The sequence below is a fragment of the Choloepus didactylus genome, chromosome 2 (genome assembly GCF_015220235.1).
Source record: "Choloepus didactylus isolate mChoDid1 chromosome 2, mChoDid1.pri, whole genome shotgun sequence".
NCBI lineage: Eukaryota > Metazoa > Chordata > Mammalia > Pilosa > Megalonychidae > Choloepus > Choloepus didactylus.
In genome coordinates, this window is record NC_051308.1 from 124,915,783 (window position 1) to 124,938,122 (window position 22,340).

Below are 22,340 nucleotides of genomic sequence, written 5' to 3' on the forward strand. Positions count from 1 at the left end.
AAGACATAAAATAGAGCATGGGAATGGGGGCAGGATGCAAGAAGGTCTATTCCATAGTGAATAGAAAGAGCATTCAGATTCCTATAAATGGAAAAATTCATAAGAGTTTTTAGGAAGCCAGGACAAGATGCAGGGTAAGAAAAGAGAGGATCCACAATTTTGCCTTGGGCTGATCTTCTTAGTAGAAGGACTAAACTCTGAAGAACACCACTAGCCAACATAGAGCCAATTGGTAAATACTGTGAAATGTGTTCAATGCATTGCTTTATTTGTGTAAAACCTGGCACTCAAGGAAATCTGTTAAATTACTAGGCAGATACAAACTTAATGGACAGAGAGCTCAGGAACTAAACCCAGAATGAATACCTTAAAATATTAAAAGGTACAAGGTGCACCAAAGATTACAAGACTCTTAAGAAACATAAAATGATGGGCCATTCATAGGAACAAGATTAAAATTCAGAAACCACCAACAAAGAATATCAGAATTTGAACATACCAGAAAAAACTTGAAAAAAATTCATCTTCAATATGCTCAATGAGATAAAAGGAACACAAAGGAAAGAACTAAAGAATATCAGGGAAGTGACACATGGACAAAATGAGATCTCAGTAAAGCGACAGAAATTGAAAACAGGAACCAAACAGAAACAATGGAGGTGAATACCAGAATAATTGACATAAATTCCCTAAAGGGTTCAATAGCAGATTAGAGCAGACAGAAAAATAATCAGGAAACTTGAAGATAAGTTAATTGAAATTATTCCAGCTGAGCAACAGAAAGAAAAAGAATTAAAAAAAAAAAAAGCAAACTGAGCCTAAGAGACCTGTGGGATACCATGAGACATGCCAATATACGCATAATGGAAGTACTAGTTAGAGAAGAAAGAGAGAAAGAAGCAGAAGGAATATTCAAAGCAGTACTGGCAGAAAACTTCCCTAACTTAAGACACAAATATACGCATCCAAGAATCCCAACGAACCCCAACTAGGATAAACTTGAAGAGAACCATGCCCAGACACAACATATCACACTATCAAATGCCAAGGACAAGGAGAGAGTTCGAAAGTTGCAAGAGAAAAGCAACATATTATGTACAAGGGATCCCTAATCCAGTTTCTCATCAGACACCATGGAGTAAAGAAAGGAGGGGGGCACATATTAAAAGGGCTAAAAGGAAATCATTACCAATTAAAAAATTTTTATCCAGTTAGACTGTCTTTTAAAATGATGCAGAGATTAAGACATTCCCAGATAAATAAAAGATGAGGGACTTCATCACCACTAGATCTGCCCTCCAAGCAATGATAAAAAGAGTTCTTCAGACTGAAGGAAAGAACACTAGACAGTTGATCAAAGACGCACAAAGAATAAAAGATCTCTAGTAAAGGTAACCATATGGGTAATTATAAATACCAGTACTATTATTTTATATGTTTTGTATGTAACTCCACTTTTACTTTGTACAGATGCTAAAATGCAAATGCATAAAAACTAAGATAAATCCATGGTTTTGGATATTATGTACACTGATATAATTTGTAACAAATACAAAAATAGTAGGGAGACAGAAAGGTAAAGGAATGGTGTTTGTGTATGCTATTGAAGTTAAGGTGGTATCAAATAAAATGCGAAGGTTATAGATTTAGGATGTTAAATTCAAACCCCATGGGAACTACAGAGAAAATGTGTGAAAAATATACACAGAATGAAGTGAGATGGGATTCAAAATGGTACAATACAAAAAAAAAATCAGAAAGATATGAAAGCAGGAGGAGGGGTAAGATGGGGCATAGAGAGGAGTGGACTTTAGTCAGTCCCTGGAACTAATAAACAACAAGGAACAACTAGTAAATAATTTGGAATAACTGCTGGGGGAACAACTGTGACCGTCTGCACATCATATATCAACCTGGATTAGGAGGAATGCCTGAGATTGCAGCACAGAATCTGTAAGTAAAAGCAGCAAAACCATAGTGAGAGCCCCATCCCCCATGGCAGGCTGAGCTGCAAAACCTTGCTATGGTAGAAACTAGCAGCACTCTCCGAGTGAGTGACTATAGATCAACCAAGCTCCAACTAGAGTTTTAATTAACAAATGTGGACTGCTGAATATAAGCTACAAACCCCCAACAAGCAGACAGAGGCTTTTAATGAAACTGACCTTAAAGAACTGGAGGACTACTCTGTCCTGAGAGGAAAAGCCCAGAAGACTGGGTGTTACCACTGCCTGATGAGTAAAACTAGGGGGCCGTGTACTGGCTCCAAAAGGGGGTTTTCTGTCGCTTTTCCTCTCTCTTAACCTGAGGGGCTCAGAAGAGAGAGCTGCAGCCATTTTCAGTTTGCAGCACTCTGACACAGATGGGGATGGAGATAAAACAGTAACAGAGACTATTCAAATGCAGATAACTCCCTAGGGGGTGTATCTTCCCTAAGAGTAAGGACGTGGAGTCCAGCTTTCTCTTCAGAACCAGACCCCAGAGAGTGGGGGAAAACAACCAAAACAGAAAATAAGGAGGCCACACCTCCTTACATCAAGTGGGAGTGACAGGCTGATGGGCACCACCTGCTGGGCAAGTTAGAAAAACCACAGCGACAGGAAACCTTATAGGAAAATCTGTCATTCCTCTAAGATACACCCTGAATATAACCCCATTCTGAGACCTGAACCAGTTCTGCTCTGTGAAAATCTGACTGGGGTAACCAAGGAAACCAGATGCCTACAAAACAGAAAACTACAATCTATACTACGAAAAACAAAGATATGGCCCAGTCAAAGGAACAAACTTACACCTCAATCAAGACACAGTTGAGATACTGTTTCATTTTAATGAAACAATCTATTAAAGATTTTTAAAGAAATATGCTAAATCAAATCAAAAAACAAATCAATGAGTTCAGGGAAGATACAACAAAACAGACGAAGGCTGTAATGAAAACACTGGGCGAACATAAGGTAGAAGTCAAAAGTTTGAAAAAACAACTGGCAAGAGATATGGAAATGAAAGGCATAACACAAGAGATGAAAAACACAATGGAGACATACAACAGCAGATCTCAAGAGGCAGAAGAAAACACTCAGGAACTGGAGAACAAGACACCTGAAATCCTACATACGAAAAAACAGATAGGGAAAAGAATGGAAAAATATGAGCAATGTCTCAGAGAATTAAATGACAACATAAAGCACACAAATGTACATGTCATGGGTATCCCAGGAGAAGAGAAAGGAAAAGGCGCAGAAGCAATAATAGAGGAAATAATCAATGAAAATTTCCCATCTCTTACGAAAGACATAAAATTGCAGATCCAAGAAGTGCAGTGTACCCCAAACAGAATAGATCTGAACAGACCTACACCAAGACACTTAATAATCAGATTATCAAAAGTCAAAGACAAAGAGAGAATCCTGAAAGCAGCAAGAGAAAAGCAATTCATCACATACAAAGGAAGCTTGATAAGACTATCTGCAGATTTCTCAGTAGAAACCCTGGAGACAAAAAGAAAGTGGTGTGATATATTCAAGATACTGAAGGAGAAAAACCACCAACCAAGAATCCTATATCTGGCAAAACTGTCCTTCAAATATGAGGGAGAGTTTAAAATATTCTCTGACAAACAGACAGTGGCAGAGTTTGTGAACAAGATACCTGCACTACAAGAAATACTAAACGGAAAACTACAGACAGATTGGAAAAGACAGGAGTGAGAGGTTTGGAACACAATTTTGCGTGATGGTAGCACAGCAATGTAAGTACACTGTACAAAGATGACTGTGAGTATAGATGAAAGAGGAAGGTTAGTAGCATGTGGGACACCAGAAGGAAAGAGGAAAGATAAAGACTGGGACTGTATAATTCAGTGAAACCTAGAGTGCACAAAAATTGTGATAAAATGTACAAATCTTTTTACATGAGGGAAAACAAATGAATGTCAAACTTTCAAGGTGTTAAAAATAGGGTGGTACTGGGGAAAAATACAATCAATGCAAACTAGAGACTAATTAACAGAAATATCATATTATGCTTCCTTTAACGTAACAAAGGCAATATCCCAAAGCTAAATGCCTATAAGAGGGGGACATAAGGGAGGGGTATGAGACTCTTGGCATTGGTAATGTTGTTCGACTCTTTTATTCAACTTTAAATTCTATCTTTCCTTTCATTGCTTTTTAGCTGTCATGGTTTTTATTTCTTTTTCTTTTTCTTTTGTCTCTCTACCTTCTTTGACTCTTCCTCCTTCTTTGTGGAAGAAATTGAGATGTCCTTATATAGATAGTGGTGATGGTAGTGAATACATAAATATGTAACTATACAGGGAACCATGGATTGTTACTTAGGACAGAAAGTATGGTGGATGAACAAAATCATCTTAAAAAAAAGGGGGTTGATGAAGAAACCTTGAGGGCACCACATTGAGTGAAATAAGTCAGACACATAAGGACAAATACTGCATGGTCTCACTGATATGAACTAATTATAACATGTAAACTCATAGACATGAAATGTAAGTTAACAGGATATAGAACAAGGCTAAAAGATGGGAAGCAGTTGCTTATTATGAAAAGAATGTTCAACTAGGTTGAACCTAAGTATCTGGAAGTGGACAGAGGTGACAGTACCATGTTATTGTGAGAATAACTAACAGTGCTGAATGGTGTGTGAAGGTGGTGGAAAGGGGAAGCTTAGAGTCACATATGTCACCAGAAGGAAAGTTGGAGGTTAAAGATGGGAATGTATAAAACAGTGAATCTTGTGGCAGACAATGTCTGTGATTAACTGTACAAATATTAGAAATCTCTTTCATGAACTAGAACAAATGTATAACATTATAACTAGCAGCTAATAATGGAGAGGTATATAGGGAGAAATATATATACCTATTACAAACTATGTACTACAGTTAACAGTATTTTAACATTCTTTCATCAACAGTAATAAATGTACTATACCAATACTATGAGTCAATAATGGAGGAGGGGTGGTTAGGGATGGGGAGGAATTGAGTTTCCTTTTTCATCTTCATTTCTTTTCTGGAATAATGAAAATGTTCTAAAAATTGGAAAAAAATTGTGGTGATAGATGCACAGCTGTATGATGGTACCTATGGGCAACTGATTGTGCACTTTGGATCTCTGAATAATTATATGGTATATGAATAATCTCAACACAATAAAATTTACAAAAAATGAAAGCAGGCATTAATCAAAGAATTGAGAACAAAAAGGCCTAAGAGTTACAAAGACCAAATAGCAAAAGAGCAAATAAAAGTCTTGCATCTTCAGTAGCTACTTTAAATATAAATGGATTAGAGAGGCAGGGCAAGATGGCAGAGTGCTGAGGTGTATGTTTTAGTTACTCATCCAGGGAAGTAGGTAGAAAGCCGGGAACTGCGTGGACTGGACACCACAGAGCAATTTGACTTCGGGCATACTTCATACAACACTCATGAACACATGGAACTGCTGAGATCAGCGAAATCTGTAAGTTTTGTGGACAGGGGACCCACACTCCTCTCTGCCAGGCTCAGTCTCATGGGAGGAGGGGCCATAAGCACTGGGAATGAGAAGGGAGAACTGCAATGGCAGCCCTTATCAGAAATTCATTCTACTGATCCAAACTCCAATCATAGATACACTGAGACCAGACACCAGAGAATCCAGGAGCAGCCAGCCTGGCGGAGAGGAGATAGGGATAGCAAAAACAGCAAGAAAAACCCAAAAATAAAAGCGGAGGATTTTTGGAGTTCTGGTGAACATAGAAAGAGGAAGGGCAGAGCTCAGGCCCTGAGGCTCATATGCAAATCCAGAAGAAAAAAACAGTCTCTCTGCCCTCTGGACCTTTCCTTAATGGCCCTAGTTGCTTTGTCTCTTAGCATTTCAATAACCCATTAGATCTGCAAGGAGGGACCTTTTTTTTTTTTTTGTAATCTTTTTTCCTTTTTCTAAAACATTTACTCTAGGAAGCCAAATACAGAAAGCCTCAATTGCAATTTTGGCAGGTCAAGACGAGCAGAACTATGAGACAAAAGGCAATAATCCAGTGGCTGAGAAAATTCACTAAACAGCACAAATTCCCAAGAAAAGGGGAGCGTCCTCTCACAGCCATCATCCTGGTGGACAGGGAACACTCCTGCCCGTTGCTGGCCCCATAGCCCAGAGCAGCCGCAGACAACCCAGTGTGACGGAAGTGCTTCAAATAATACACACACACCACAAAATTGGGTGTGGACATTAGCCTTCCCTGCACCCTCAGCTGGTTGTCCCAGAGTTGGGAAGGCAGAGCAGTGTGAATTAACACGCCCATTCAGCTATCCTTTCAGTAGACTGGGAGGCTACCTACACAGCCCTGCAACCCAGAACCACCCTGGGGGGACAGCACTCACTTGTGACATAGTACAGTCATCCCTCAACAAAGGAATGGGGGTGCACGGCCTGGAAGAAGGACCCACTAGCAAGTCTCAGGGGCCATATGCCAATACCAAGGACTTGTGGGTCAGCAGCAGAGACAAACTGTGGCTGCACTGAACTGAAGGATCAGACTATTGCAGCAGCTTTAAAACTCCAGGAACACCAGGGCGATTTGATTGTTAGAGCCATCCCCCATCCCTGACCTCCCAGACACACACCCCATATGCAGGGCAGGCAACACCAACTGCACACGCAAGCTTGGTACACCAATTGGACCCCACAAGACTCACTCCCCCACTCACCACAAAGACAAAGTGGGGGAGAACTGGCTTGAGGGGAACAGGTGGCTCATGGATGCCACCTGCTGGTTAGTTAGAGAAAGTGTACTCGATGTAGCTGTAGATCTGACAAACTAGAGATAAGGATTTCAATCGGTCTACAAATCCTAAAAGAACCCTATCAAGTTAAGCAAATGCCAAGAGGCCAAAAACAACAGAAAATTTTAAAGCCTATGAAAAAAACAGATGATATGGATAACCCAAGCCCAAGAACCCAAATCAAAGGGTCAGAGGAGACACAGTACCTAGAGCAATTAATCAAAGAACTAAAGAGAAACAACAAGACCATGGCACAGGATATAAAGGACATGAAGAAGAGCATGGTACAGGATATAAAGTACATCAAGAAGACCCCAGAAGAGCAAAAAGAAGACATTGCAAGAGTAAATAAAAAAACAGATGATCTTATGGAAATCAAAGAAACTGTAGAACAAATTAAAAAGATTCTGGATACTCATAGTACAAGACTAGAGGAAGTTGAACAACGAATCAGTGACCTGGAAGATGACACAATGGAAAATGAAAGAACAAAAGAAAGAATGGGGAAAAAATTGAAAAAATTGAAATGGACCTCAGGGATAGGATAGACAATATAAAATGTCCAAATATAAGACTCATTGGTGTTCCAGAAGGTGAAGAAAAGGGTAAAGGTCTAGGAAGAGTATTCAAAGAAATTGTTGAGGAAAACTTCCCAAATCTTCTGAACACCATAAATGCACAAAGCATAAATGCCCAGCAAACTCCAAATAGAATAAATCCAAATAAATCCACTCCAAGACATATTCTGATCACACTGTCAAATACAGAAGAGAAGGAGCAAGTTCTGAAGGCAGAAAGGGAAAAGCAATTCACCACATACAAAGGAAACAGCATAAGACTAAGTAGTGACTACTCAACAGCCACCATGGAGGTGAGAAGGCAGTGGCACAACATATTTAAAATTCTGAGGGAAAAATTTCCAACCAAGAATACTTTATCCAGCAAAGTTCTCCTTCAAATTTGAGGGAGAGCTTAAATTTTTCACAGACAAACAAATGCTGAGAGAATTTGCTCACAAGAGACCTGCCCTACTGGAGATACTATAGGGAGCCCTACTGACAGAGAAACAAAGAAAGGAGAGAGAGACATGGAGAAAGGTTCAGTACTAAAGAGATTCAGTATAGGTACATTAAAGGATATTAATAGAGAGAGGGAAAAAGTATGTATGACAAACATAAACCAAAGGATAAGATGATTATAGAAACGCCTACATGGTTATAACGTTGAATGTAAATGGATTAAACTCCCCAATTAAAAGATATAGATTCGCAGAAGGGATAAAAAAAAAATGAACCATCAATATGTTGCATACAGGAGACTCAAAGCCACAGAGACGCAAAGAAATTGAAAGTGAAAGGATGGAAAAAAATATCTCATGCAAGCTACAGCCAAAAGAAAGCAGATGTAGCAATATTAGTCTCAGAAAAATAGACTTTAAATGCAAGGATGTTTTGAGAGACAAAGAAGGCCACTACATACTAATAAAAGGGGCAATTCAACAAGAAGAAATAACAATCATAAACGTTTATGCACCCAATCAAGGTGCCACAAAATACATGAGACAAACAATGGCAAAACGAAAGGAACCAACTGATGTTTCCACAATAATTGTGGGAGACTTCAACACATCACTCTCTCCTATAGATAGATCAACCAGACAGAAGACCAATAAGGAAACTGAAAACCTAAAGAATCAGATAAATGAATTGGATTCAACAGACATATATAGAATATTACATCCCAAATCACCAGGATACACATTCTTCTCTAGTGCTCACGGAACTTTCTCCAGAACACATCATATGCTGGGACATAAAACAAGACTCAATAAATTTAAAAAGATTGAAATTTTTCAAAGCACATTCTCTGACCACAATGGAATACAATTAGAAGTCAATAACCATCAAAGAACTTAGAAAATTCACAAATACCTGGAGGTTAAACAACACGCTCCTAAACAATCAGTGGGTTAAAGAAGAAATAGCAAGAGAAATTGCTAAATATATAGAGATGAATGAAAATGAGAACACAACATACCAAAACCTATGGGATGCAGCAAAAGCAGTACTGAGGGGGAAATTTATAGCACTAAATGCATATACTAAAAAGAAGAGCAAAATCAAAGAACTAATGGATCAATGGAAGAAGCTAGAAAATGAATAGCAAACCAATCCTAAACCAAGTAGAAGAAAAGAAATAACAAGGATTAAAGCAGAAATAAATGACATAGTGAACAAAAAAACAATAGAGAGGATAAATAACACCAAAAATTAGTTCTTTGAGAAGATCAACAAGATTGACAAGCCCCTAGCTAGACTGACAAAATCAAAAAGAAAGAAGACCCAGATAAACAAAATAATGAATGAGAAAGGTGACATTACTGCAGATCCTGAAGAAATTAAAAAATTATAAGAGGATACTGTGAACAACTGTATAGCAACAAACTGGATAATGTAGAGGAAATGGACAATTTCCTGGAAACATATGAACAACTTAGACTGACCAGAAAAGAAACAGAAGACCTCAACCAACCAATCACAAGCAAAGAGATCCAATCAGTCATCAAAAGCTTCCCACAAATAAATGCCCAGGGCCAGATAGCTTCACAGGGGAATTCTACCAAACTTTCCAAAAAGAACTGATGCCAATCTTACTTAAACTCTTTCAAAACATTGAAGAAAATGGAACACTACATAACTCACTTTATGAAGCTAACATCAATCTAATACCAAAACCAGGCACAGATGCTACAAAAAAAGGAAACCTACAGGCCAATCTCCCTAATGAATATAGATGCAAAAATCCTCAACAAAATACTTGCAAATCAAATCCAAAGACACATTAAAAAAATCATACACCATGACCAAGTGGGGTTCATTCCAGGCATGCAAGGATGGTTCAACATAAGATAATCAATCAATGTATTAAAACACATTAACAAATCAAAGGGAAAAATCAAATGATCATCTCAATAGATGCTGAAAAAGCATTCGACAAAATCCAACATCCCTTTTTGATAAAAACACTTCAAAAGGTAGGAATTGGAGGAAACTTCCTCAATACGATAAAGAGCATATATGAAAAACCCACAGCCAGCATAGTACTCAATGGTGACAGACTGAAAACCTTCCCTCTAAGATCAGGAACAAGAAAAGGATGCCCACCATCACCACTCTTATTCAACATTGTGCTGGAAGTGCTAGCCAGGGCAATCCGGCAAGACAAAGAAATAAAAGGCACCCAAATTGGAAAGGAAGAAGTAAAACTGTCATTGTTTGCAGATGATAGGATGTTATATCTGGAAAACCCCGAGAAATCCACGATACAGCTACTAGAGTTGATAAACAAATTTAGCAAAGTAGCGGGATACAAGATTAATGCACATAAGTCAGTAATGTTTCTATATGCTAGAAATGAACAAACTGAAGAGACACTCAAGAAAAAGACACCATTTTCAATAGCAACTAAAAAAATCAAGTACCTAGGAAAAAACTTAACCAAAGACGTAAAAGACCTATACAAAGAAAACTACATAACTCTACTAAAAGAAATAGAAGGGGACCTTAAAAGATGGAAAAATATTCCATGTTCATCGATAGGAAGGCTAAATGTCATTAAGATGTCAATTCTACCCAAACTCATCTACAGATTCAATGCAATCCCAATCAAAATTCCAAAAACCTACTTTGCAGACTTGGAAAAGCTAGTAATCATTTTATTTGGAAAGGGAAGATGCCTTGAATTGCTAAAGACACTCTAAAAAAGAAAAATGAAGTGGGAGGACTCACACTCCCTGACTTTAAAGCTTATTATAAAGCCACAGTTGTCAAAACAGCATGGTACTGGCACAAAGATAGACATATTGATCAATGGATCGAATTGAGAATTCAGAGAGAGACCCCCAGATCTATGGCTGACTGATCTTTGATAAGGCCCCCAAAGTCACTGAACTGGGTCATAACGGTCTTTTCAACAAATGGGGCTGGGAGAGTTGGATATCTATATCCAAAAGAATGAAAGAGGACCCCTACCCTCATACTCGACCCAAAAATTAGCTCAAAATGGATCAAAGATCTCAATATAAAAGAAAGTACCATAAAACTCCTAGAAGTTAACGTAGGGAAACATCTTCAAGACCTTGTATTAGGCAGACACTTCCTAGACTTTACACCCAAAGCACAAGCAACAAAAGAAAAAATAGATAAAAGGGAACTCCTCAAGCTTAGAGGTTTCTGTACCTCAAAGGAATTTGTCAAAAAGGTAAAGAGGCAGCCAACTCAACTGGAAAAAATTTTTGGAAACCATTTATCTGAGAAAATATTGGTATCTTGCATATATAAAGAAATCCTACAACTCAATGATGATAGTACAGACAGCCCAATTATAAAATGGGCAAAAGATATGAAAAGACAGTTCTCTGAAGAGGAAATACAAATGGCTAAGAAACACATGAAAAACATGTTCAGCTTCACTAGCTATTAGAGATGCAAATTAAGACCACAATGAGATACCATCTCACACCAATTAGAATGGCTGTCATTAAACAAACAGGAAACTACAAATGCTGGAGGGGATGTGGAGAAATTGGAACTCGTATTCATTGTTGGTGGGACTGTAAAATGGTTCAGCCACTCTGGAAGTCAGTCTGGCATTTCCTCAGAAAACTAGATATAGAGTTACCCTTCGATCCAGCGATTGCACTTCTCGGTATATACCCGGAAGATCGGAAAGCAGTGACACGAACAGATATGTGCACGCCAATGTTCGTAGCAGCATTAGTCACAATTGCCAAGAGATGGAAACAACCCAAATGTCCTTCAACAGATGAGTGGATAAATAAAATGTGGTATATACCCACAATGGAATTCTACATGGCAGTAAGAAGGAACGATGTCGTGAAACATATGACAACATGGATGAACCTTGAAGACATAATGCTGAGCGAAATAAGTCAGGCACAAAAAGAGAAATATTATATGCTACCACTTATGTGAACTTTGAAAAATGTAAAACAAATGGTTTATAATGTAGAATGTAGGGGAACTAGCGATAGAGAGCAATTAAGGACGGGGGAACGATAATCCAATAAAAACAGATAAGCTATTTCTGGGAATGCCCAAGAATGACTATGGTCGGTTAATTTCTGATTGGTATAGTAGGAACAAGTTCACAGAAATGTTGCTATATTAGGTTACTTTCTTGAGGTAGAGTAGGAACATGTTGGAAGTAAAGTAGTTATCTTAGGTTAGTTGTCTTTTTCTTACTCCCTTGTTACGGTCTCTTTGAATTGTTCTTTTATGTTTTTTTAAATTTTTTTTATTTCTTTTAATTTTTCATACAGTTGATTTAAAAAAAAAAGTTTAAAAAAAACAAGGAAAAAAATATGCAGAGCCCCCTTGAGGAGCTGGTGGAGAATGCAGGGGTATTGGCCTGCCCCACCTCAATGGTTGCTAATGTGCTCACAGATACAGGGGACTGGTGGTTTGATGGGTTGAGCCCTCTACCACAGGACTTGCCCTTGGGAAGACTGTTGCTGCAAAAGAGAGGCTAGGCCTGCCTATAATCATGCCTAAGAGCCTCCTCCCGAATGCCTCTTTGCTGCTCAGATGTGGCCCTCTCTCTCTAGCTAAGCCAACTTGAAAGGTGAAATCATGGCCCTCCCCTCTACGTGGGATCTGACACCCAGGGGAGTGAATCTCCCTGGCAACGTGGAATATGACTCCTGGGGAGTAATGTAGACCCAGCCTAGTGGGATGGAGAACATCTTCTTGACCAAAAGGGGGAAATGAAAGGAAATGAAAAAAGCTTCAGTGGCAGAGAGATTCCAAAAGGAGCCGAGAGGTCACCCTGGTGGGCACTCTTATGCACAATATAGACAACCCTTTCTAGGTTCTAATGAATTGGGGTAGCTGGTGGTAGATACCAGAAACTATCAAACTACAACCCAGAACCCATGAATCTTGTAGACAATTGTATAAAAATGTAGCTTATGAGGGGTGACAATGGGATTGGGAAAACCATAAGGACCACACTCCCCTTTGTCTAGTTTATGGATGGATGAGTAGAAAAATGGGGGAAACAAACAAACAGACAAAGGCACCCAGTGTTCTTTTTTACTTTAATTGTTCTTTTTCACTTTGATTATTATTCTTGTTACTTTTGTGTGTGTGGTAATGAAGGTGTCAGGGATTGATTTAGGTGATGAATGTACAACTATGTAATGGTACTGTGAACAATCAGATGTACAATTTGTTTTGTATGACTGTGTGGTATGTGAATATATCTCAATAAAATGAATATAATATATATAGATATAGATATAGATAGATATATAGATATATATATATTCAATCCAGGTTTCTCTCTGAATTGCAAACTTGTGTATCCAATTTTCTACTAAGAATAACCGTGCATATCTCAAACTCAATAAGTTGAAACTTCCTGGAGGAAGTTTCTTTATCTGAAGCCTGCTCTTCCTTTATGTTTCTCATCTTATAGAGCAGTAGCAGCTTTCACCCATCCAGTTATTCAAGCAAAATATCTTCTATCCTCTTTCTCTCTTACTCCTCACATCCAATCACCAAGTGCTGTTTAATTTACCTCCTAAATATTTCTTGGCTCAATTTACTTTTTTCCATTCTCTGTTTCTAAGCTAACTCAGATCCCTACTTCGCTAACCTGGGTGAACTAGTCTTTATGAACCATTTTCCTGGAGTTACATGTATGGTGGGCAATATTTGGTGCCTGTGGTGGTTTGAATCTGTGTGTATCCCAGAAAAACATGTTTTTAAAGTCAATCCATTCCTGTGGGTGTGAACTCACTGCAAGTAGGACCTTTTGATAAGGCTACTTCAGAAAAGGTGTGACCCAACCCAATCAGAATGGGTCTTAATCCTATTACTGGAGCCCTTAAGCAGAGTAAAATTCAGAAACACAGAGAGAAAGCCATAGGAAACAAGAAGCCATGTCAATGGAACCTGGCTTTACAAGTAGAAATGTTCTAGAAACCTAGGAGTTCATGGCATGACATTTCCTAATTTTTCCATGTTTGGAGATGACAGCTCAGCTCTAGCTCAACATAGCCAGATAATTCCGAAGAACATAGCTAAAAATACTCAGGTTGCCAGCAAACTGTTTTCCAAAAGTGTGACTATCAGGACAACAAAATTCTGTAAATAAGAGATGGAAAAGGCACGACAGGTCATCTAATCTTTTTTTGGGAAAATACTCTCCTACTGTTGAATTCAAGGCTCATCAGGGTGAATTTTAAGTACTACCAGTGATGTAAATCCCACCCTTACCCTTGGGAGACTACTGTGCAAACCAAAATTTTTTATTGCCTCTGCTTGGATGAAATATTTTTAAATTTGCTTTTCTTCAATGTGTGTATACTACTCTAACGACATTGTATCTAATGCATCTAACTTTTTATTATGAATAAAAATAAGCAGTGATATGAAAAAAAATGTAAATGGATTAAACTCCAGTCAAAAGGCAGTGATTGGCAGAACGAATGATAAAAAAAAGAAGCATGAAACAATTACATGTTGTTTGCAAGAGACTCACCTTAAATTCAAAGACACAAGTAGATGGCAAAAATACTTCATACAAATAGTAACCAAAAGAGAGCTAAGATGGTTATACTAATATCAGATAAAACAGATTTTAATAAAAAACTGTTACAAGTGACAAAGAAGGTTGTTATATCCTGATAAAAGGATCAATCCAATAAAAACACCTAACAACTATACATATATATATGCATCTAACAGTAGAGCCCCAAAATATATGAAACAAATATTGCCAGATTTGAAGGGAGAAATAGATGGCTCTACATTAATAATTAGACTTTAATACTACATATTCAATAATCACTATAACATTTAGACAGAAGATCAATAAAGAAACAGAAGACCTGAATGTTACTATAAATCAACCAGACCTAAGAGCATATATAGAATGCTTTACCCAACAACAGATGAATATACATTCTTTTCTAGTGCATATGAGTCTCTCTCCATGATAGACTATATGTTAAGTCACAAAACAAGTTTCAACAAATTTGAATACATTGAAATCATACAATGTGTCTTTTCCAAAAATAATGGAATGAAGCTAGAAATCAATAACAGAGGGACATATGTAAAATTCACAAATATGTGGACTCTTAAATAACCAACGGGTATAAGAAGAAATCACAAGGGAAATCAGAAATATCTTGAGGCAAATAAAAATGAAAACACAACACACCTATGTGATGCATCAAATACAGTGCTGAGAAGGAAACTTATACCTCTAAATGCTTATATAAAAAAGAAGAAAGATCTTAAATCCGAGATCTAATTGCAAAAAAAACTGAAGGAGTAGAGAAACAAAAGCAACCTAAACACAAATCGAGCAGAAAGAAGAAAATAACAAAGACTAGACTGGAGAGCAAAGACAATCAATGAAACCGAAGCTTGCTTTTTGAAAAAACCAATAAAACTCAACAAAACTTTAGCTAATTTGTCACTATAAAAAAGAGAGTATGCAAATAACTAAAATCAGAAATGAAATGGGGCACATTACTACCAGACCCCACAGAAATAGAAAGGATTATATGAGGATACTATGGATAACTGTACACCAACAAATCAGATTACCTAGACGAAATGGAGAAATTCCTAGAAATATACAAGCACCTACTTAAGAAAAAATAAAAGATCTTAACAGACCAATAGCAAGTTAAGAGATTAAATCAGTGATCAAAAACCTTTCAACAAAGAAAAGCCCAGGACCAGATGGTTCCACTAAGGAATGTATCTAAGCATTCCAAGAAGAATGAACACCAATCCTGCCCAAACTTTTCCAAAAAATTGAAGAGGAGACAACACTCCTTAACTCATTATATGAAGCAAACATCACCTTAATACCAAAGCCAGATAAAGATACTATAAGAAAATTAAGACCAATATCTCCTAGAAATATAAAGATGCAAAAATCCTCAACAAAATACTAGCAAACTGAATCCAGCAATACATTGAAAGAATTATACACCATGATCAAATGGGTTTTATCCCAGGTACACAAGAGCATTTCAACATTTAAAAAATCAATTAAGGTAATAAACCACTTTAACAGAACAAAGGAAAAAAACACACAATCTTCTCAATTGACGCAGAAATGCATTTGACAAATTTCAGCACCCCCTCTAAATAAAAACTAGGAATTGAAGGAAACTTCCTCAACATAAGGGGCACAGCTAACATCATACTCAATGGTAAAAGACTGAAAACCTCCCATCTAAGATCAGTAACAGGACAAGGAGGACCACTGTCACCATGGTTATTCAGCATTGTATTGAAAGTTCTAGCGAGAGCAATTAGGCAAGAAAAAGACATAAAAGGCAACCAAATTGGAAAGGAAGAAGTAAAACTATTCCATTTGCAGGTGGCATGATCCTATATATAGAAAACCTTGAAAACGCCACAACAAAGCTAATAAACAAATTCAGCAAAGTGACAGGGTACAAAATCAACATGCAAAATCAATGGTGTTTCTATACACTAGTAACGAACAACCAGAAAAGGAAATCAAGAAAAAAATTCCATTTACAAAAGCAATTAAAAGAATCAAATATGATCCATCTTGAATAATTTTTGTATATAGTGTGAGGTAGAAATCTAACCAAGGATATAAAGGACTTGTACATGGAACACTACAAAAAACTGCTGAGAGTAATTAAAGAACTAAATAAATGGAAGAACATTGTGTTCATGGGTTAGAAAACTAAATACTGTCAAGATGACAATCCTATCAAAAATAAGTTACATATTTTATGCAATCTCAATCAAAATTCCAATAGCCTTCTTTGGAGAAATGGAAAAACCAGTCATCAAATTTATATGGATGGGTAAGGGGCCCCAAATAGCCAAAATCATCTTGAAAAAAAAATCAAATTTGGAAGATTCACACTTCCCAATTTTAAAGCTTATTACAAAGCCACAATAATCAAAATAGCACGCTACTGGTAAAAGGACAGAGACATAGCTCAATGGAATCCAACTAGAGTTCAGAAATAAACATTCCTATTTATGGCCAACTGATTTTTGACAAGGGTGTCAAGTCCACTCAGTTGGGAAGAACAGTCTTTTCAACAAATGGTGCTGGGAAAACTGGATATCCATATACAGAAGAATGAAAGTGTACCCCTGCCTCACACTATATACAAAAATTAACTCAAGATGGATCAAAGACCTATATATAAGAACTAAAACTATAAAACTCCCAGAAGAAAACCTAGGAAAACATCTTGAGGACCTTGTGTTAGGCAATGGTTCCTTAGACTTTACACTAAAAGCATGAGCAACAAAAGAAAAACATAGATAAATAGGACTTCATCAAAATTAAAAACCTTTGTGAATCAAAAGTCATTATCAAGAAAGTGAAAAGATGACCTACAGAATTGCTGAAAATATTTGGAACCCATATATCCAATAAAGGTTTACTATCCAGAATATATAAAGAAATCATACAATTCAACAACAAAAAGACAATCCAATTTAAAAATGAGCAAAATATTCAAACAGACTTTTCTCCTAAGTATATACACAAATGGCCAATAAGCACATGAAAAGATGGTCAACAGTGTTAGCCATCAGGAAGTTGCAAATGAAAACCACAATGAAACACCATCTCACATCCACTAGAATGGCTACTGTTTAAGAAACAGGAAATAACAAGTGTTGGAGAGAATGCTGGTGGGACTGTAAAATGGTACACTATGGAAAACAGTTTGGCAGTTCCTCAGAAAGTTAAGTATAAAATTACCAAATGACCCAGCAATCCCACTTCTAGATATATAACCCAAAGAATTAAAAGCAGGGACTCAGATATTCTCATAGTGATGTTCATAGTGGCATTATTCACAGTTGCCAAAAGATGGAAGCAACCTAAATTGCATCCATAGAAGAATGTATAAACAAAATTTGTACATACAAACAATGGAATATTATTCAGCCATAAAAGGAATGAAGCTCTGATACACGTGACAACATGGTACAGCTTGTTGGTAATGGAGGCTGGTGACCATAAGACAACATTACAAATGTACTGAAAACCAACTAACTGTATACTTGAAAGTGGTTAAAGTGGGAAATTTTAGGTTTTATATGTTACCAGAATAGAACCTTCCAACATAAAGAGTAAAACCTAATGTAAACTATAAACTATAGTTAATATGTTTCATCAATTGTAACAAAGTCACCACACTAAAACAATGTGTTTATAAAATAGAGAAACTGTGGGGGTTGGGAGAATATGGGAACTGTACTTTCTGCATGATTTTTCTATAAACTTAACTATTGCTCTACAAATTTTTTTAAAAAACACAGAGAAATTTTAATAATTAATAAAAAGAGGGACACAGAAATAACTTATTCAAGCTTCTCAAGGTCAAACAGGTAGAAAATAGAAGTTTGAATTTCATCTCAGCCTGTCTAAATCTTAAGCCCAAGCTCTTAAGGAGTACGTTGCGTGATCTATCAATTAAAATTTTTAGCTAAGAAAAATAGGGGATATACTGCAAAAGCAGGTAAGACAGAATTTCCCAATGGATTCAGAACAGACAAATAAAAAAATAAAGCTAGTAGCAAATTCATGGCAAAGATAAAATTATTTTTGACAATGAAATTTTATGTTTTTATTAAAATAAGAAAAATTAAAAAATAAAAACATATTAAAAGAAAATCTGATCTTTCATATACATACCACAACCTTATTAGAGTGTTTTAGAAGAACTCCTCATATTTAGGAAGAAATTAGAGAATTCTATTTAGATTGGAAATAAGGATTACGTCACTTTTCTTAAGTACTATGCTGTCAGCATATTCCTCCACCAGTGTGGGAAACTGAGTCTTCCATGTTGCCTGAGGCATATCTAGGGTGGTGACTTGGAATGCTGAGCCGCAGGCCTGCATAGAACGCCATGCAGGCCTGCCCTGTAAAGAGGTGTGTTTTGTGACTACCATTATCTTAAACCTAGATTGAATACACCTGATGGGCTCTCCCCCACCTGAGCACCTTTAGCATATACACCTAATCTTCTGAAATAAATAGCTGGAGCAAGGCTGCGTTGTTGTCCACTTAGCACGAGATGCAAGTGGGCCCCCTGCTCCCTTAATTCTTAGCTTTGTGTCCGTGTCTCATTCCTGCATCGCCCTGTCAGCAATACACCAGTATTTTCTATTATGAACCTGGCTATGTATCTCATACTTGACTCAATTTCCTGGTTGTTCCAGACAGAAAAGGTTAGTCTTAAGATCCAGCTTTAACTGAAATGGGGATTAACTATAAATGCCAAGTATATACGTTTTGAAATACATTATTTTTCAAAAAGCTCAAAGCTCACAGAACTGAGTTATCTAGTTACTATTTATACAAATAAATGGTCAGGACATATAATTTGTTCAAATCAAAATTGGTTCTAAAAACAATTTCTTTGCCATGCCATCCACACCATTAAAATAATAACAATGCATTTATAAAATCAGATAAAACAAGAAAGATATTTACATTTCTTTGACTTTTCTGCAGATCTGGCACAAGTTTCTTTGAGTAGATTACATAAATGCCTTGTAGCATTATTCCTGGAACAAAAGAAAGACTTTGTCGAAGTGTAACCTGATCTCAAAGTCAAAATCACATGTGAAAGTTATGAACCCTGTCGTTATAATTTTTAAATATTTAAAGAAAATTTTAAAATATTATATTCAGCAAATATCACATATCTCTCATAAACGAACATATGACCAAAAAGTGGATTGACCAATAAATACGATTTAATAACTGCCTCCCTTTAAAAGTGATAGCTCCTTAACAAGTTCCTATCTAAGTAGCTATTGATAACCTTTCAGTAAACAGTTCCATATTTCCTGAGGAAAAATGAGAAGACAGGGTTGGGCTTTTCATTTACCTAACTAACTCTTACCCAGAAAAGTTCTAGACATCCAACCTTCAAAACATAAAATAGGAAAACTTTCTGACTAAGCAGTCATTACGTGAATAATAAGATCTCTGGCTCTCTAGCTGAAGTTACTAAACATGTACAGCAGTTAGATTTAATTTTCCAATTTATACTTTTCTAACAGAAATGAGTTGTTACAGATGAACAATTAATGATTGTAAACCTATATTAAGGAAATGCAAAAGTGAGAATATGACACAGACCATATCTTTTAACATTTTCAATAATCTAATAAATGAAAAAGTTAAGAAATCACTGAAATCAAGGTAGATTTTGCTTTATTTTGTGGGGTAGTTGAATTATGTACCCCAGAAGAAACATGTTCCTAATCTTAATCCATTTGTGTGGTTGTGAACTCATTGTAAACAGGACCTTTTGAAGATGTTATTTTTAGTTAAGGTTTGGCCAACTGAATAGGGATGAGTCTTAATCCTATTACTGGAGGCCTTTATAAGCTGAATGAAATTGTGACAGAAAAGAGAGAAAGCCAAGGGAAGACAGAAGTCAACAGCATCCAGAAGAGAAAGGAGAAAACATCGCCATGTGCATTGCGATGTAACAGAAGAGCCAAGGACCCAAGAATTGCTGGCAGCCAAGCCCAGAACACCACAGTCTTCAGAGAGAAAGCATCACTTTGCTGATGCTTTGGTTCTGGAATTTTCCTAGGTTCAAAACCATAAGCCAGTAAATTACTGTTGTTTAAGCCAATCCATTGTCTAGTATTTGTCTTAGCAGCTAGGAAACTAAGATGTTTTATTTCCAAAGCCTGTGACTACTCTCTAGTACGGAGCAGTCATTTCAAAGTATGATCCCTGAACCTACAGTAACAAAATCACTTGCTAGAAATGCAAATTCTTGAGTCCCATCACACTCAATCAGAAGCTCTGGGGAAAAGGAGAACGACCAATAGTTTTAACAAGTCCCACAGGTGTTTCTGATGTTCGCTATAGTTTGTGAACCACTTGTCTAGAGAGGGAAACCTTTTAATTGTTACTGGTTTTATAAAAATCAAAACAAATGACCATAAGTTCACCTCTTCAACTACAATTTGAAGAGCCAACTTGATTATACCTGTGAAGGGCCTTTCCCTGTCAATTTAAGGTAGGGTATAGAGGAATATGTGCCTCTATTGGCAAGATGCTCTCCCAACTATGTCTTTTGAGCAGCACAGCCTGGCATAAAGCCAGCCATATAATCCATATATGCTCAATCATCCAATCAAAAAATATTTATTGCAAGTTGACTATGCACTCTCAATGGCTCAAACTGAGAATTCTTAATATCCTTCAATGGCTCTATAAAAACTGTCTGTAGCAGTTTTCAAACTTTTTTTCCTAGTACCAAAATCTTTTTTAAAAATGAAATCTTATCTGGGTACATAAAATTTAAAATCATATAAAAATATAGCTGTTATTGTTGAAGTAAGAAGAGGAAAGGAGCCACAGCAATGACCACTCAGCCTTTCCTTCAGCCCACCTCTCTTTAACGAGTACTCTCCACACCCATTTCAAGAAGAGTCAAAACTCCTTAAGATGGCATAGAATACTAGGGTAGCAACCTCCAACTCCCCTCCTGGCTAACTCCTACTTGTCTTTCAGACATCATCTTTTATAGAAAGCTTTCTCTGACAACCACCACCACCGCTGCATTATTATGGGACAGAACTTGACCTCCCATGAACTTATCAAATTTATTTAAACAAATTCCATAAAAATTAGGTTCTCTCAGATAACAACTGGCAACTGATTATTTGAAGCCAAAACTGACACTCAACTGTAACAAACGCTGAAAATAGAAGGAAAGCACACCCTAAAATAAAATCACTTCCCCCACAAAAAAATGGCATAGAGTCTATACTATACTATATTATTTTATATTATACTCTGTAACTAAAATAATTGTCATGGTATTCACAGAAACACAAACATTTATTAATGGAGGCGGCAGCAGCAAATTTAAAAAAATTCACAAGTCATCAAACACTTGTTATAGGGCTACAATAGGCTTTATATATGCCTCAAAGATACTATGGGGATTCAATCACAAACCTATAAAAAAGTGACCAGAAAGTACCAAACATATAGTAGACACACAGTGTCAGAACTTTCCTCTTCTCTCTCCCTTCCTTCTAAAACCAAACCTCATTTAGGCAGAAAAAGTATTAAGGTGTAGCATTAAAATTTTATCCTTCAACCCACCTCCCTGCAACCCCTACTTTCCACTCCAAAATTAAAACTCCTTAACATGGCATGGCATAGGTTTTCTTTCAACTAAGCTAAAACAATCAGTTGAACAATGTTTAGCATGATGTTTAACTTGAAGCAACAAGGAATAAACAAATTTGGCACTCTATGTGGACCCACACATTGCAGTCTAACTACTCAATTTCACTTGGAAGAGGAATTAAACAATTTCATCTATATATTAAATGTTGCATGATATAATCTGAATAAGGTGATAAAGATATAAAATAAGGCTTCACTATCGCCTGGAACAAAGGAAAAAAAGTAAAAAGTGGTATTAGAGTTTTAAGCAAGAGTTAATGGGAGA

The 22,340-nt window shown here is 36.7% G+C and overlaps 1 protein-coding gene across 2 annotated transcripts in view; it reads right to left on the reverse strand.

Moving 5' to 3' along the window:
• SYCP1 (synaptonemal complex protein 1) overlaps window positions 1-22,340 on the reverse strand; it is a 183,840-nt gene that overhangs the window by 157,570 nt on the left and 3,930 nt on the right. For both annotated transcript variants that reach the window (XM_037815157.1, XM_037815155.1), the window contains exon 7: window positions 19,340-19,413. In XM_037815157.1, the coding sequence (XP_037671085.1) occupies window positions 19,340-19,413 (74 nt within the window). The remainder of the gene's footprint in view (window positions 1-19,339; window positions 19,414-22,340) is intronic.